We start from the raw sequence: 17,450 nt of genomic DNA, 5'->3' as shown, positions 1-17,450 counted from the left end.
AAAAGCACAAGTAGGGGAGGGGCAGAGAGAGAGGGAGACACAGAATCCAAAGCAGGCTCCAGGTTCTGAGCTGTCAGCACAGAGCCTGACACGGGGCTTGAACTCATGGACAGCGAGATTATGACCTGAGCCGAAGTTAGACACTCAACCGACTGAGCCACCCAGGCGCCCCTGAGAAACTTCAGATTTAAAACAGGAATTCATAGTTCTCACTCATTCCTGATCCAACTATTAGGTTTCTAAGTTAAATCACTCTCTTCCATTTGCATCCTGTATATGAAAACATTAATTTACCTTAAGGAAATAATTATGAGTATCAAAGATGTTCACTGAAGAACTGTTAAATAAATATTAGCTATTGTTTTTATTAAGCTTTCCAAGAAGTGTGGGATAGCCATTAAAATGACAGAGGTTGACAAACTTTCTATAAGAAACAGACAATAAATATTTCAGGCTTCGCAGACCACACGGTCTGTGTCACAATTACTCAATTCTGCTACTGTAATGGCAAAACCAGCCACAGATGATATATAAACAAATGGTAAGGCTATATTTCAGTAACTTCATTTACAAAAAACAGGCTGTAATTTTTTTTTTTTTTGCCAATTTGCCAATCTCTGTTATAGAAAATTTAATTACATAAAATTAAAATATTTCACCATTTAAAGTAAGGTTATAAAACCAAGTACATCAAGAGCCCATTTTTACAACTAAACACAGGCACAAAGCATACACACACAGGAAAGGACAGGAGTAATATAGCAAAATGATAACAGTGTTCATCATTAGGTGGTTGGAATATAGGTGACTCTTACTTTCCTCTTTATGTTTTTTTTTTTATCTTTTCCACGTATTCTTCAACAAATATGAACTATTTTGTCACCAGATTTTACTACTTTTTTTCAGTTAAAGTTCAGAGGAGGAAAAAAAGGAATAGGAAAGCTGAAGATATTTTCTTAAGTAAAAAATTAGAATACAGAAAGAATGGTAGGAAAGATCCCATATTACATGTATGAATAGATATGGAAAGAACACTCCTAAAAGGACTGTACAAGAAACTACTAACATGGCTGCCTCTGAGGTGGCCTACAAGACCGGGGAGAAGAGATGTGAAGGAGTCTGACTTTATCAGTGTTTTGTTTTTTATGTTTTGTCCTATATGCATGTATTAATTTGCTTTAATGGGGCAAAATTAACATTATTTTAAGAGTGAGAAAGGAGGGGCGCCTGGGTGGCTCAGTTGGTTGAGCGTCCAACTTTGGCTCAGGTCATGATCTCACAGCTCGTGAGTTCGAGCCCCGCGTCGGGCTCTGTGCTGACAGCTCAGAGCCTGGAGCCTGCTTCTGCTTCTGCGTCTCCCTCTCTCTCTGCCCCTAACCCCCTCGCATTCTGTCTCTGTCTCTGTCAAAAATAAATAAACATTAAAAAAAAAAAGAGTGAGAAAGGAGAAGTTCACTCCCTGTCTCTTGGGCAGTGTCTTACACGAAGGCTGATGTAGCACTGGGGCTTGTCTGGACTGGCATGACATCAGCATAGGTCTCATCCAGAGAGAGCAGCACATTGGCAGCTTGTTGACCTGACTCGGCAACAGCCAGCAGCCGAGGAAGGTCCCGATAGGCATCTGGACCAGCCAAAATATCCACCATTTTCTCTCTGTTGAGGATCTCCTCCTTCAATCTCTCAGCCATGCAGCCTGAGGAAGGAAAACAAAGTAAGTACCCATTCACAAATGCATCTGGTCTCGTGGTTTCTTCTCAGTACACATTACCTCCAGCTACATTCAGAGACCAGGGCACAGAAACTTCTCTAAGAGTTTAGCATCATCATTCCCCAAATTTGCCCAATACTTCCATAGCACTGGAACCTGCATCTTCCTATATGAGAAAACCAAAGGAAGCAAGCAACTAAAGAAATCAATTAAATGCTCAGAAAAAAATTAAACCATCATCCAGGGGCACCTGGGTGGCTCAGTCAGTTAAGGGTCTGACTCTTGATTTCTTCGGTTGAAGTCATGATCTCATGGTTTCATGAGTTTGAGCCTCTCATCGGGCTCACTGCTGTCAGCACAGAGCCCGCTTTAGATCTTCTGTCCTCCCTCAATCTGCCCCTCCCTCTCTCCCTCTCTCAAAAATAAACATTAAAAAAAAAACAAAAAAACCTATTCTTGGTTATACACCTATGTTCATAGCAGTATCATTCACAATAGCCAAAAGGCAGAAGCAACCCTAGTGTCCATCAACAGATATAGTGTATACATAAAATGGAATGTTATTCAGCCTTAAAAAAGGAAGGAAATTCTGATATAGGCTACAATATGGATGAATCTTGAAGACATTGTGCTAAATGAAATAAGCCACTCACAAAAGGACAGGTATTCCATGATTCCACTTGTATGAGTTACCGAGAATAATCAAATTCATAGAGGCAGAAAATACAATGGTAAGTTGCCAGGAGCTAAGGTGAGAAGGGAAATGGGAAGTTATTTAATGGGTAGAGAGTTGCAGTTGGGGAAGATGAAAAAGTTCTGGAAATGGATGGTGGCAATGGTTGTACAACAATATGAATAAACTTGAAGCCACTGAACTGTACATTTTAAAAAAGGGCTCAAATGATAAATTTCATGTTACCTATATTTTACCACAATAAAAAACAAAGTATTGGGGGGGATTTCTGAAATTCCTAACAAAGATATAGCCAGGGGCTTCTATAATGAAGGAACTGAAATGAAACAAAACATTTCAGGGGCACCTGGATGGGCTTAGTTAGATCAGCGTCCAACTTCAGCTCAGGTCATGATCTCTCAGTTCGTGGGTTTGAGCCCCGCATCGGGTTCTATGCTGACAGCTCAGAGCCTAGAGCCTATGTGGGATTCTGTGCCACCTTCTTTGTCTGTCCCTCCCCAGCTCACACTCAGTCTCTGTCTCTCAAAAATACATAAACATTAAAAAATAAAAAATAAAAAAAGAAAACATTTCAGCTAATCCTTCCATCCTCCTATGTCACTTAGTACATTAATCTGTATAACAGGATATGCTCCAACTATGTTTTGACCCATCAAGAGGAATTAATTTAATCATTCCACAATGGACAGCCAATTTTAAAGTTAAATACATTAACTAAATTCTGGGACCAAGAGGGTACAGAATATTCATTTTTGAGATATGCTTTCCAGCTATCTAGATCAGAGCTGTCCAACAGAACTTCCTCAAATGATAGAAATATTCTTTATCTGTGCTGTCCAAAATGGTAGCCACTAGTCAAGTGTGACTACTGAGAAGTCAATATGTGGCTAGTGAGAGTGAAAAAGTAAATTTTAATATTATTTAATTTTAGCTAAATTTAAATAACCACATGTGGCTAGCGGCTACCATACTGGTCAGTGCAGATCTAGATCCTCACTTGGCTCTACTTCAGGAGTCAAGACGAAAAGTGCCTACACTCTAAATTCATGCTGTTCCTTCAGACGCCAAACTCTCTCCTATCCATAACTCTGCCACCATCAGCCCCATTAAACTCTAACAAGGACAGACCATATTCTGAGTACCCATGACTTCAAGGCACTATGAAAAGCCCTTTTTGAGCTTTAGCTTATTTCATGCTACAGCCTTTGACATCAAATACAAAAGTTACATGGGACGCATGACATTTCTTCAAACGCTGGGAATCCAGCATCTAACAGAAACCCTAGCATACAAAGCTACATGAAGGGGCACCTGGGTGCTCGTCACTTGAGCATCCGACTCTTGATCTCAGCTCAGGTCACGATCTCAGACCTGATCTCATGAGACCTGTGCTCATGAGACCTGTGATCTCATAAGCACAGAGCCTGCTTGGGATTCTCTCTTTCCCTCCCCCCCTCTGCCCCTCCCCAATTTGCACGTGTATGCACTATCTCTCTCAAAATAAACAAATAAACTTTAAAAAAAAAAATTTCAGGGCACCTGAGTGGCTCAGTTGGTTATGCATCTGACTTCAGCTCAGGTCATGATCTCACAGCTTGTGAGTTCAAGCCTTGCATCGTGCTCTCGTGCTGACAACCCAGACCCTGGAGCCTGCTTCAGATTCTGTGTCTCCGTCTCTCTCTGTCCCTCCCCTGCTTGCACACTGTCTTTCTCTCCCCAAAAATCAATAAACATAAAAAAAAAAATTTTTTTTTTAATTTTCATGGAGCCCAAGTATCAAAACACAAAATCCCCAAATTACCGGATACCTAGAATCCCAATCCTCAGAGGCACTCGGGAGCGGAGCCGTTTTGTCTTCAGGGCTTTAAGCTGATGTAAACGATTCCAGATGGTCTGTTCAGCCTTCTCCCTACAAAGATCAAAAGAGGTATAACTGAACCTGAAAATCAACTATACCACAAGCTAAAAGAGTGGGGCAACGGAAATAAAATCAAAAGAAACTTCAACCCTTTAAATGACTATCTACCTTTTAAGTTAAGGGAAGACAGGCAGGGAGCCAACTGAAGAAGCACCACTTGCTACAATTCACCATTCCCACAATGACACCCTTCCTGCATATCTCCACTCCTGACAAGCCTTTACGGCAAACTCAGAATCTACTTCACAAAGCCTCATACAGAGTCTGCCCGCCCTTTAACTGCCTTATAACTATACTTTGCCCTATACTTAGCAACTTCTCTTTTATTGTTTGATTTTTTTATATAGTGCTTTCTGCCAGATGTTAGAGCTATTTGTGTCTCTGCTTTAGTTCCCATATCAGACTAAGCTCCTTAAAGCAAGGCTCCATGGAGGAGGGTTCATTTCTGAATTTCCCAAAGCCATCTAGTTCAGTGTCTTACAGCAGAAACACCCCCAACAAAAATGCTGGATTCCATTAACACTAAGGAAACACTAACACAAATGTGCCTTATACACAGAAACAAAGTAAGAAACAGAATATGTTTACTTCCGATGGATGCCACCCATCTCCATTCAGAAGAACCCTGTCCCCGGCCACTGACTGCACCCTAACCCTCATGATGCTACATCCTAAACAAGTGCCATTACCTGCAAAAGAAACCTTAGGAAAAGCTGGGTGCCTCAACATACTCCTCATCTATGAAATGGGTTGGATTATAGCACCTACCCCATAGGGTGGTTGTGAGAATTAAATCAGTGTATGTATAGTGCTCAGCACGAGACAGGATACGCAGCACGTGCTCGGCAAATGTCAGCCCAGTTCCATCGCTGCTATCTCCCATGTTGTAAAACTGCAAGTCCACTGACTCATCTCCACAGGTAGGCCGGCCTGGCACTGCTAACTCTGACACAAAACACGTTCGCTCTCTAGGTAAAGAACAAACTCCCACCTGATAGAACATGTGACAAGGAGGATCACATCAGCCTGAGTGGAAAAATGGGAAAAAAAGGGAAAATTACAATCTCTGAAATCTGCCTTGTAGAATCACTACCCACAGCTTTTTCTTTCCTATTATTCCTACTACTGTGGTGAAAACATACATAAAATTTACCATTTTAACCATTTGTAAGCGTACAGTTCAGGAACATTAAGTACATTCACACTATTGTGCAATCATTACCACCATCAAGCTCCAGAATCATTTCATGTTCCCCAACTAAATCTCCTCTGTTGGGTTCAGAGATTAAACACTAACTCCTCCATTCCCCTAGACCTCACACAGCCCATTTTTAACCTAGATCCTTGCCTAAAAATGAGTACCACCATAAAAGTTTCAAAAATAACCAGAACAAAAATACACCTTAGTCCCATGCTACACACTTTACTCAAGGAAACCCACTCTCACCAGGCCATACCCTGTTTCTAAAGCTGTATCTAAGTCCTGGCACAGGGGCGCCTGGGTGGCTCAGTCGGTTAAGCGTCCGACTTCAGCTCAGGTCACGATCTCACGGTCCGTGAGTTCGAGCCCTGCGTCGGGCTCTGTGCTGACAGCTCAGAGCCTGGAGCCTGCTTTGGATTCTGTGTCTCCCTCTCTCTCTGACCCTCCCCCATTCATGCTCTGTCTCTCTCTGTCTCAAAAATAAATAAACATTAAAAAAATAAAAATTAAAAAAATAAGTCCTGGCACAAATGCAGAGTCTCATCCAGGCCCAGGAAACAAGGGAAGCAGAAAACCCACATACCTCTTGGAGGTTCCTGGTGCGCAGGTAGCCACTCTTCTGTAAGACAGACCAGGCTATCTCTGTGTCATTCACATTCATCTGACAGCCATAGGTCTCCAGGTAGACTGCAATGAGAGGAGGATTCCACAGTAGGCAGACTAAAAGGGACTGTATGTCTCAAAAGGTCTCTTTCCCAAATGCCCCAGAAACATCTGAGGCAACCAGTTATCCAAGTCCCCTGTTGCCTCAATTCTAAGATACCATTAACTGCCAGAGGTACCGCCAAATTAACAACAGCCTTTCAGAACGAAAGAAATACTGCAATATATACATACATAATTACAGGCCATGTCCTTTAAAATACAGGGAAACATGCACCTGAGAATCAAGGCAACGTGGTTGTAAAAACAGAAAAGGGAGGACTAGCTGATAGTGTTGATTATCAACTTAGGGGGAAAAAAATTTTTTTAAGTAGGCTCTATGCCCAGTGTGGAGCCCAACACAGGGCTTGAACTCACAACCCGGAGATCAAGACCTGAGCTGAGATCAAGAGTCAGAGGCTAAACCAAGTGAACCGCCCAGGCGCCCCCAAAATAAATTTAAATCCATTACACTCCTCCTTCTCAAAACAAGGTTCTCCAACTTCTGAAAATAACAACAATGGCAGGAGGGTACACAAAGCCACAAAATAAAAATGAGATAACTTCCTACTACAAACAAACTACAAACTACAAACATACATCTCAAATGAAAGCAAGATTGTGGCACCTGGTTGGCTCAGTCAGCAGAGCATGGGACTCTTGATCCCCAGGTGTAAGTTTGAGCCCCAGGTTGAAGTAGAGCCCACGATGAAGTAGAGATTACTTAAAAATAAAACCTTTAAAAAAAAAAAAAAAGTATGGCTGTGTTATGACATAAAACACATCTGCATAAAGCTTCTTTTTTAATGTTTATTTATTTGAGAGACAGAAAGCATGTGAGCAAGCGTGCAGGAGAGGCAGAGAGAAAAAGAGAATCCAAAGCAGGCTCTGCACTGTGAACACAGGGTCCAACACAGGTCTCAATCTCGCAAACCATGAAATCATGACCTGAGCTGGAATCATGAGTCGGATACTTAACCAGCTGAGCCACCCAAAGCTTTCACAACATCAAAGGGTGCCTGGGTGGCTCAGTCCATTAAGCGGTTAAGCATCAGACCCTTGGTTGCGGCTTAGGTAATGATTTCACGGTTCATGAGAAAGCATGGGGCCTGCTTGGGATTCTCTCTCTCTTCCTCCCTCTCTGCCCCTCTCCTGGCTGCACTCTCTCTCTCAAAATAAATAAACTTAAAAGAAAAATAGGAACATCAATTTCACACTCTGGCAAGCCCTTTCAAACTAAATTCCTCTATCAACCCCTGTCCCCACCGGCAATCTTTAATCCACAGACCCAAATAAAGTCAAAATGAAGTTAAAAGTTGATGACAAAAAATCCTATGAAAACCAACAGAAAACAGCAGTAATTTATAAAAGAAAAAAACATCAGGTTTTGGGCTTTTTTTAATGCTCTTTGGCTCACTTTCCTTGTCTAAAAAAAGAGGACTAGTGGGTGTGTGGGTGGCTCAGCAGGTTGAGGCTCAGGTCATGACCTGACTTTGGCTCAGGTCATGATCTCACAGTTCCTGGGTTTGAGCTACATTGGGCTGTGTGTTGACAGCTTGGAGCCTGCTTCAGATCCTCTGTCTCCCTCTCTCTCTGCCCCTCCCCCACTTGTGCTCGCTCTCTCAAAAATCAGTAAACATTTAAAAAGAAAAAAATTTAAAAAAAGACTACAAAATACCTAGCAGGAGTCATAAGATGTACACACTCCTTGATTTACTAATTCAAATCCTTGATATTTACTCTGAAAAAAAAGGTCTTAGAATATATACACCCACTTATATGTATATGTATGTGTGTATATATACAAAGATACATATTATAGCATTACTTATAAAAACTTTTGAAACAACCTAATGTCCTACTATAGGGAACAGGTACATCATAGTACAGCACAATGTAATATTTTGTACCAATTTTTAAAAATTTGATTATGAAGACTGCAGTATTTAGAAAAGTGTCAAATGAAAACATCAAGTTACAAATGATTTGTGCTATATGATTGCAACAAAATCTTTAAGAATTATGGAAGGAGGGGCACCTGGGTGGCTCAGTTAAGCACCCAGCTCTTGATCTGGCTCAGGTCATGATCTCACAGTTTGTGGGACAGAGCCCCCATCGGGCTCTGCGCTAACAGCATGGAGTCTGCTTGAGATTCTCTCTTTCCCTCTCTCTCTCTGCCCCTGCCCTGTTCACACACACACACTTTCTCTTTCTTTCTCTCTCTCTCTCTCTCTCTCTCTCTCTCTCTCAAAATAAACAACCAAACAAATATTTAAACATTTGGAAAAAAAAGAATTATAGAAGGAAATATTTTTTTTGAAACAGAGCAAAGGGGGAGAGATCTGGTTGCCCTTCAATGTCTCTTCAAACTTGTTTTTTATTTTTTCAAACTTTTTTTTTAAAAGGCATTTTGGGACACCTGGGTGGCTCAGTTGGTTAAGCGTCTGGTTATGATCTCGCGGTTTGTGAGTTCAAGCCCTGCATCAGGCTCTCTGGTCAGCAAAGAGCCAGCTTTGGATCCTCTGTCTCCCTCTCTCTCTGCCTCTCCCCGACTGGTTCTCTCTCTCCCTGTCTCTCTGTCTCTCCCAATAAACTGCAGAAAAAAGAAAAAGAAAAAAGGAAAAGGTATTTTAACTGACTGCATAGTGTGTCTCAGAAAACCTTTACTGAAGCATAAAAAGTGAATTTCTACAGCACCAATAGTGAAAGGTGCCTTATGACTTAAGGCGATCTAAAAATCAGAACAGAGACTATAGGGTTTCCAAAAGTAACCAAAGAGAGGACTCCCCAGGACTTCCACCCCCAGTCACATGGACCAAAAGTATGAGTTTCTTTATATTAACGTTACTTGATAAAGTCTGACAATTCCATAAGCCAGCAGCCTTCCCATACTATTAACCCTGCAGAGCCAGGTCTGCAATAAAAGAACAATTAAGAATCAAGAATGCGGGAAAGGAGCAAAGCAGAAGTCCAAAGAGAAAAGAAAAATAAAACCAACCTTTTCTCTGCCTCCCAGAAAGTTCATCCACTGTGAGATAGGGGGGTGGGTCCTCCACGTCAGGCTTCTCTTGAGGATCTAAAGCACTTCTTAAAAAATGCTGAAAAGTCGGGCCAGCAGCCAGCCTAGAGCTGAAATCCTTCCGAACTCCATTTTCCTGCTGCCTCTCTGGACTGGGACATGTGGTGCCGTGGACACTACTCTGTGCCCTGCAGGTCCTGAGCAGCAGCCAGGACACAGAAGCCAAGGGGCCCCATCTCTGTGCTTGCAGGACACACTGTAAAGGATGCATGGCACTAAACCAACAGCCAAAGTCTGCAAAAGAAGAACAGGTATCACCAATGTTTACTAACACGACATATAGGGCAACGCTATAAGCACTTCCAGTGTGTTAATACATTTAATACACAAAAACCCAAGAAGATACTCTTAATAGCATCCCTATTTTACAGGTTAAAAACAAAAAACAAACAAACAAACAAAAAACTGGGGCAACTTACCCAAGATCACACAAAGGGGTGCCAGAGATAAGATAGATACAAATCCAGGCAATTTTCAAAACACAAGGGTAGTAGAGAGATGAGATGGTGTGACAAAATAACAAAGTAGCACCTTGTGCTAGGAACAGTTTCAAGGGCTTTCCATGTAATAACGCATTAAATCTTCACAGCAATCCTTGGCAAAATAGACAGTAGACACCATTGTTACCCCATTCAGAGATGAGGAAACAGACATAGAGAGGCTAAGGAACTTACCTAAGCTCCACCTAAGCAACAGAGCCAGGACTCAAATGAAGGTCTATAGGACTACAAAGCCGGCGCTCCTAGCCACCTTGCTACAATGCCTGTTTCTATGAAAACCACTGTCTGAAGGCATCTTCCTTTGAGTTCCTTCAAATGGTAAGTATCTAACATGAGGCACCATGTCTGATCAGTGACTCCTCCCACCCTCCAAGAATCTCAAATTGCTGCCTTCAAAGTTCCTACCCAGGCCCTCTCACACACAGCTGGGGGGATGGAATATTGCAAATCTTTATACAGGATGATTTGCCACTTTCCATGAAAATTACACAAACACTTTCACCAAGCAGTTCCATTCCTAGATATTTATCCTACAGATACAGTCTTACATATACAAAATGCCCCAGGTATAAAGATATTCAATGCAGCAGTGTTTCTAATAGCAAAGGAATGGAAAAGATCTAAATGCCATCAAAAGGGAACTAGTTTTTTTTTTTTTTTATTTTTTTTTTCAATGTTTATTTATTTTTGGGACAGAGAGAGACAGAGCATGAACGGGGGAGGGGCAGAGAGAGAGGGAGACACAGAATCGGAAACAGGCTCCAGGCTCTGAGCCATCAGCCCAGAGCCCGACGCGGGGCTCGAACTCAAGGACCGCGAGATCGTGACCTGGCTGAAGTCGGACGCTTAACTGACTGCGCCACCCAGGCGCCCCAAAAGGGAACTAGTTAAATAAGACATGGTACATCCTTACAATGGGATAAAATGCAACTGTTGGAAAGTAAGGCTGAATCTATACATGACAAAAACAAGGAAGCACAGTGTTCAATAGTACCTATAACATGCTGTACTTTAATCTGTGGGGGAAGGAAGGCAAGAATATTAAGGTACACACTTATAAATGAACATAGTATCTACAGAATCATAAGAAACAGTGGTTGCGGGCACCTGGGTGGCTCAGTTGGTTGAGTGTCCGACTTCAGCTCAGGTCATGATCTCACTGTCCGTGAGTTCAAGCCCTGGGTCAGGCTCTGTGCTGACAGCTCAGAGCGTGGAGCCTGCTTTGGATTCTGTGTCTCCCTCTCTCTCCGTCCCTCCCCCATTCGCTCTCTTTCCTTCAAAAATAAATAAACATTAAAAAAAAAAAATTTTTTTTTTAAAGAAACAGTGGATGCCTCCCAGGAAGTAACCTAGATGACTCAAAGTATGAGATGGAGACATTCTTTCTACCACATGTCCTTAACGGACTTCAGACCCCTTCAGGGTCTCCAGCCTGACTGCCTCACTCCAGTCATACCAGACATTTCTGTACTGATCTTCACTAGCTTCTAGGCTTTTATACACACTGTTCTCTCTGCCCAGTATATCTTCTATATACTTACTGAGCCAACTCCTATGCTTTTAGATCTGTTTCCTCCTAGAAGCCTGTATCCTCAAAGTCCTGGCTGGGGTCCTCCTCTGGGTTCCCGAAGCCTCCTTCTAATCTCTATCTCAAGACTCATCACACTCTGCTGTTAATTACTACTTACACTTCTGCCATCCCTTACAGGCAGACAGGTTCCTAAAAGCAGGGAACAAATCTCATTCATTTCTACATTCTCAGCATCTCCCATTCAGTAACTGACTCCTGGCAGGAGCCGTACATGTAAAATGAGCAGATGTGTGGCCGATGACCTCTCTCACTTGATCACCTGCCATATAGGCCACCCGCACTTTAGGCAGGAGCAATGCTAAGCTACATTCAAGTATCAGAGAACAGCAGTCTTTTAGAGAGAGCTTTAAAGTCACTCTTTTCTGCCCCTTACTTGTTGTGTGACCTTGGGCAAGCCAAATTCCCATCTCTGAGCTGCCAATTCCACACCTGTAAAATAAGGATTAAAAGCAGTACCTGTGTCCCAGAGGTGTTGTGACAATTAAAGAAATATTAAAAACCCAACTTGGCTTACAGTAAGTCTTCAATAACTGCACATTTGCAGCCCACACTCCCTTTCCTGGGAGGTACAGAGCAATACAGTTAAGAGCATGAGCTCTGGAGTCGTAGTCTGACCCACATGCTGCCTAGCCAGGTAACCTTGGGCACCTGGGGTGGTTCTTAAACTCGGAGGGCTTCCATTTCTTAATAGTACCCATCTCTGCGAATGCTGGGGGGATCAAATGTGATAACGCAAGCAAAATGTCTGCAGAACACAATGTAGGGGCTGGGGGGGCGGGGCTCAAAAACTGGTAGTCGCCAATAACGTTAAGACGGCAACCTCACTTCAACAAAAGTGAACATAAACGATAAACATCCCAAACATTTTCTTGGGTGGTTACCAGGCTTCAGGCGCGGTGCTTAGCCCTTCCCATGGATTACAGTATTTAATCCTCACAGCAGCAGCGTAGAGCAGGTTCCATCATCCCCGCTTCACAGGTGAAGAGGCTAACGCTCGGGGGCAAGGAGGGGTGACTTGCCCAAGGTCACAGGCGAGCAGGCAGCGGAGCTGGGGCGCGAACCCCGACAGCCTGACTCCAGGGCCCGCGCCATCTCCCTTTGAACGCCCCGCACCTGCGGGGCCCCGCCGCCCTCCTGCCCCAAACACGGGCCACCTCCGCCGCCCCGGCCGCTCACCTCCCGCAGCCCGAAAACACAGCAACCGGCAACAGGAGCTGCCCTCAGGCGGCCTGGACCCCCACCTCCGCCTTCCGCCGCCGCGGAGCGCGCGCACAAGCGACTTCCGGTCCGCCTCGGCTTCCGTCCCTGACGGTGCACCGGAAGCGCCTCCTCCTGTGCGGGCCGGGTGGCTCCCGGCTCCCGGCTCCCGGCTCCCCACACCCCCGCCCCCCGCCTTGGGGAGCCGCTGCGGTGCTGACCTGTCTGGTCGCCCCTAGTTGGCCTGCGGTAACCCAGCGCTTGGAATGGAGTGAGTGCGAGTTAATGTGCCCTAAATGTAAAATATACACCGGAGGGGCGCCTGGGTGGCTCGCTGGGTTAAACATCCGACCCTTGATTTTGGCTCAGGTCACGATCTCTCTATGGATGAGATGGACCTCGGCATGGGGCTCTGCGCTGTCATAGCCTCTGCTTGGGATTCTCTCTGTCTTTCTCTGCCCCCCCCCCCCCTTAAAATAAATAAACTTTTTTTAAAAAAATACACAGCGGGTGTGGAAGAAAGACTGCAAAATATCAAGCATTTTTATTTTGATTACTTGTTAAAATAATATTTGGGATATACTGGGCTAAATAAACATAATTTAAATTGTTTCTTTTTACTTTTTTAAGTTTATTTATTTATTTTGGGGGAGAGAGGGAGAGACAGAATACCAAGCAGCCTCCGCGCTGTTAGCGCAGACCCCACGCAGTCCTCAATCTCAGGAACTGTGAGATCATGACTTGACCTGAGACAGTCTGGCCTTTAACCTGCTGAACCACCCAGGCGCCCCTCTTTTTACTTTTTTACTGTGGCTACTGGGAAGTTTTAAATTGTATATTGGCTCAGTCCGTTAAGCGACTAACCTCCGCGCAGGTCATGATCTCATGGTTTGTGGGTTCGCTGCTGTCGGTGCAGAACCCGCTTCAGATCCTCTGTCCCCGTCTGTCTGCCCCTCCTCCCCCTCCTCTCTCTCTCTCCCTCTCTCCCACTCCCTCTTTCTCTCAAAAATAAATAAATAGTTGAGCCTCCAACTTACACTTAGGTCGTGATCTCACAGTTTGTGAGTTCAAGCCCCACATCAGGCTCGCTGCCATCAGCCTGTCAGGGCACAGCCCACTTCAGATCCTCTGTCCCCTCTGTCTGCCCCTCTCCCACTTGCACTCTCCCCCAAAATTAATATTTTTAAAAAATAATAAATGTTTGGGGCGCCTGGGTGGCGCAGTCGGTTAAGCGTCCGACTTCGGCCGGGTCACGATCTCGCGGTCCGCGGGTTCGTGCCCCGCGTCGGGCTCTGGGCTGATGGCTCAGAGCCTGGAGCCTGTTTCCGATTCTGTGTCTCCCTCTCTCTCTCTGCCCCTCCCCCATTCATGCTCTGTCTCTCTCTGTCCCAAAAATAAATAAACGTTGGAAAAAAAATTTTTTTTTAAATAATAAATGTTTAAAGAATAATGTGTATACGTGGCCCACATACTCTTTCTATTGGACAGCGCTGTGCTAGAGGTTAAAGACTTCCCATTGCCATTCCAGCCTGAACCCCCATCCTGAGAGGGTGGTTACAGATCCATAGTTCGGCTGCCTACAGGGACATGTCCTCTTGGGTATCTAATGACCAACTCTACCTTAATACAGAACTCTTCATTTCCACACTCACATCCTCACCCAAAACCTGTTCCTTACCAGGGTAGCCCATCTCAGTACATGACCCAACCATCCTCCCAGTTGCACTAGGAGAAATTGAAATGGGCCATTTTTGTTTCCTCTCCCTCAACCTCCAGATTCAATCCGTCAGCAAGTCCTGCCAGCTCTAACTCAAAAATGTCTCAGGGCACCTGGGTGGCTCAGTGGGTTGGGTGTCTGACTTTGGCTCAGGTCATGATCTCGCTGTTTGTGAGTTCCAGCCCCACATCAGGCTCTGTGCTGACAGCTCAGAGCCTGGAACCTGCTTCGGATTCTGTGTCTGCCTCACTTTCTTCTCCTCCCCTGCTCGTACTCTCTCACTCTCAAAAATAAATAAACATTTTAAAAATGTCTAAAATTTACCCACTTCCTGTGCTACAACTCTAGCCCAGGCCACCAACATCTCATCAGAAACTACTGCAATAGCCAGCAAAGTTTCCTTGCTTCTGCCCTTGCCTTTGTTGCCTACAGACTATTTCCCATACCGAGCCTAACAGAATTTGTTTGTTTGTTTGTGTTTTATTGGCTAAGATCATGCCATTCCTCTGCTGAAAACTCTGGGTAGCTTGTCATTGCCATTGCAATAAAATCCAGATTTCCTACCATGTCCTAGGGCCTGCACGATCTGGCCTCTGCTTACTTTTACTTCCCCAACTTACTTCTAACATGTTCTCTCTAGTTGACTACACCTCCACTCTGTAACTTTATTTTGCTCCTTTCAATAAATACTCCAAGTACATGTTTATGTCAGAGTCTACTTAACAATTATCTTCCTGGAATGCTTTTTCCCAAAATTGTTTCTTGGCTGGTCCCTTCTCATTCTTCAGGTCTCACCTTAAATATCAGCTCTTCAGAGAGGCCCTCCCTGACCACTCCATATAACCTGCTCCCATCACTATCCCATCATTTTCTTCACGGTACTTGTCACTATCCAAAATGATGGCATTATTTATTTACTTGCCATTGCCTGAGAGCAGGGATACATTCTGTCTTGTCCGTTGCAACATCCCCAAGATCTAGCAGAGAGTCTAACTCATGGAAGAGCTTAATAAATAGTTGTTAAATGAATAAATGATTGCGTTGTGTTTTAGTCTGGGTTCTCCAAAAACAGACCCTGAGACAAGGATTTGAATGCAGGTAGGAGGTCTCAGGAAACATTGACAGGGTAGTCAGGGAAGGAGACAGGGTAGGGGAGATGGCCAATAAAGAATGTTACCATGGTGGCCATCTGGGGTTTAATTCTGTTGGGGAGTTCTGGGAAACCGTGTAGCACACATACCTCAGAATTATTACAGCCAAGAGGAGAGGAAGCTAGACTAGTTATATGCCAGCAGTCATGGTAGAAAGATGCTCCTATGTATATTAGTTCCTCAGCACTTCAGCTCTGTCTGGGCAGGGAGATCTGTGGTTTGGAAGAAAGTCCTGTGTCGATAAGGCACTGGCCCCAACACTCCGAACTGTAAGGCTCTGGGGGCCCTGGCAGCCCCGCTGCAATGACTTCTCTAACTCCTCACTCGAACTCTATGAGGTTATTATTAGCGCACTTTAAGGCAAGAAAAGTGAAAATACAAAAGGTGATCACATGCTGAAGCTCACACAGCTACTGCACAGCAGAACTGGGATCCACCCACAGGCCAGGCTGATCCCAAAATGCTATTCTTACCACTGACTGACTAAGTGAAAGTCAGACTGGCTGGGTTCCCATTGAGGTTCTGACACTTACCATGATAGTCAAGGCCAAGTTAGTCATCCCTGCTGATTCCCAGTTTCTTTGCCTATTAAGTGGCTGCCATGTAGAGAATACACTGCTTTGGGGGTAAGAGGATGAAGAGGCAAATAAGGAGAGCATTTAGGAGGCTGTGGCAGTTGCCCAAAGACTGGAGTCTCGGACCATCGTGCTGTCTTGGGGCGGTGAGGATGATGGAAACAAACCTGGATTTCAGGAGTTTGGGATATACTGGAATTAAGCTCACACTGTCTACTTAGATGACTGCTGGCTACCAATTCAGTCAAAAATACAAAGGCAAACACAGGCTGAAAACCGTATCATGGTTCTTGATTTTGACTGTGGTTCTCCAGATAACCTAGAATGTGATCTGATCATTTGGGGTAACTATCAGTACTATGAAAGTATACCAGAATTCCTGGAAAATGCTTAAACTCTACAGACAAGTCCCTGGGTACTCTGGGATCTAAAGACTCCAGTTAGAAAAATATTCAGGTTTACTGTCAAGTTGCAAAGGGAAGATGTCCTGTCCTAATATGGCCATGAGGCAGGGGACACAGGGGCACCGGTGCCACACAGAGCCCCACCATGGTGGCAGCATCTATATCCCAGTGTGAGTTCTTTTGAGAGAGGAAGCTTTCACACTGCCACGGGTGGACAATGACCCTTATCCTTCCCTGGTGACACCCCCAGACAAGCCCAGCTTATAATAGTCAAACTTCAGTGAGCATGCAGCCCCAGGAGCATGAAAATAAGTGCTTGTGGCTGTGGCCCCTGAGGCTGGGTATTTTTTTCCACAGCATTATTGCAACAAGAGCTGAATTTTAGCATATTCCTTTAGATGAACACCAGCTTCCGTGTCTCTTTGCGAGAGAAACCTCCTGTAAACCCCTAGAGTAGGTCAGGTCCCCACTGGCCCCTCTGTTATTTCCATGTCTGCCCAATCTGAATCACACATTTGATTGTGGGAGATCCTACCGAATTTCTGTTCCCTGTGCATGGGGACCTGTCAGTCTTAACTGCTTAGTCCAACACAATAGCCACCAGCCACACGTGGCTACTGAGCACTTGATATGCAGCTAATTTAATTGTCATAAGCACACTCAAGCAGCCCTATGGTTAGGCCCAGGTGGTGAGGAACTGGGGCTGCCTTCCCACAGCCACATGTGTGAGCAATGTCAGAAATGGGTCCTGTAGCCCCAGTCAAGCTGTCACATGAGTGCAGCCCCAGCCAATACCTTGATTGCAACCTCGTAAAAGCCCCTGAGTCAAGAACATCCCAGCTTAGCCTTTCACATATTCCTGATCCACAGAACCTGAAAAATAATAAACATTCACTGTTCTAAGCTGTTAGATTTGGGGGTCATTTGTCACACAATAACAGATAACAAATAGACTTTCTTTATGGCCCTGTGGTTAAAGTCTGCTCTCCTCCAGAAAAAGGAGTCCCACTCCT

At 44.4% G+C, this 17,450-nt stretch overlaps 1 protein-coding gene across 8 annotated transcripts in view; it reads right to left on the bottom strand.

Annotated features, from left to right (window-relative positions):
* Positions 1 to 12,677, bottom strand: part of CDK5RAP1 (CDK5 regulatory subunit associated protein 1) — a 233,106-nt gene extending 220,429 nt beyond the window's left edge. For 7 of the 8 annotated variants that reach the window (XR_007150844.1, XR_007150843.1, XR_007150842.1 and 4 more), the window contains exons 1-6: positions 12,570 to 12,677; positions 9,222 to 9,536; positions 6,105 to 6,208; positions 5,312 to 5,346; positions 4,211 to 4,311; positions 1,483 to 1,693 (exon numbers count right to left, since the gene is read on the bottom strand). Coding sequence is in view for 2 of the 8 variants with exons in the window: in XM_047852459.1 (XP_047708415.1) it covers positions 1,483 to 1,693; positions 4,211 to 4,311; positions 5,312 to 5,346; positions 6,105 to 6,208; positions 9,222 to 9,513 (743 nt within the window). In the remaining 6 variants the exon portion in view is untranslated. Of the gene's footprint in view, positions 1 to 1,482; positions 1,694 to 4,210; positions 4,312 to 5,311; positions 5,347 to 6,104; positions 6,209 to 6,851; positions 6,883 to 9,221; positions 9,537 to 12,569 lie in introns of those variants that run through there. The other variant, XM_047852461.1, reaches the window with a different exon arrangement.
* Positions 12,678 to 17,450: the final 4,773 nt, after the last annotated feature.

This window comes from Prionailurus viverrinus, chromosome A3 (assembly GCF_022837055.1).
Source record: "Prionailurus viverrinus isolate Anna chromosome A3, UM_Priviv_1.0, whole genome shotgun sequence".
Lineage (NCBI taxonomy): Eukaryota > Metazoa > Chordata > Mammalia > Carnivora > Felidae > Prionailurus > Prionailurus viverrinus.
This window is presented reverse-complemented; position numbering and strand designations above follow the sequence as displayed.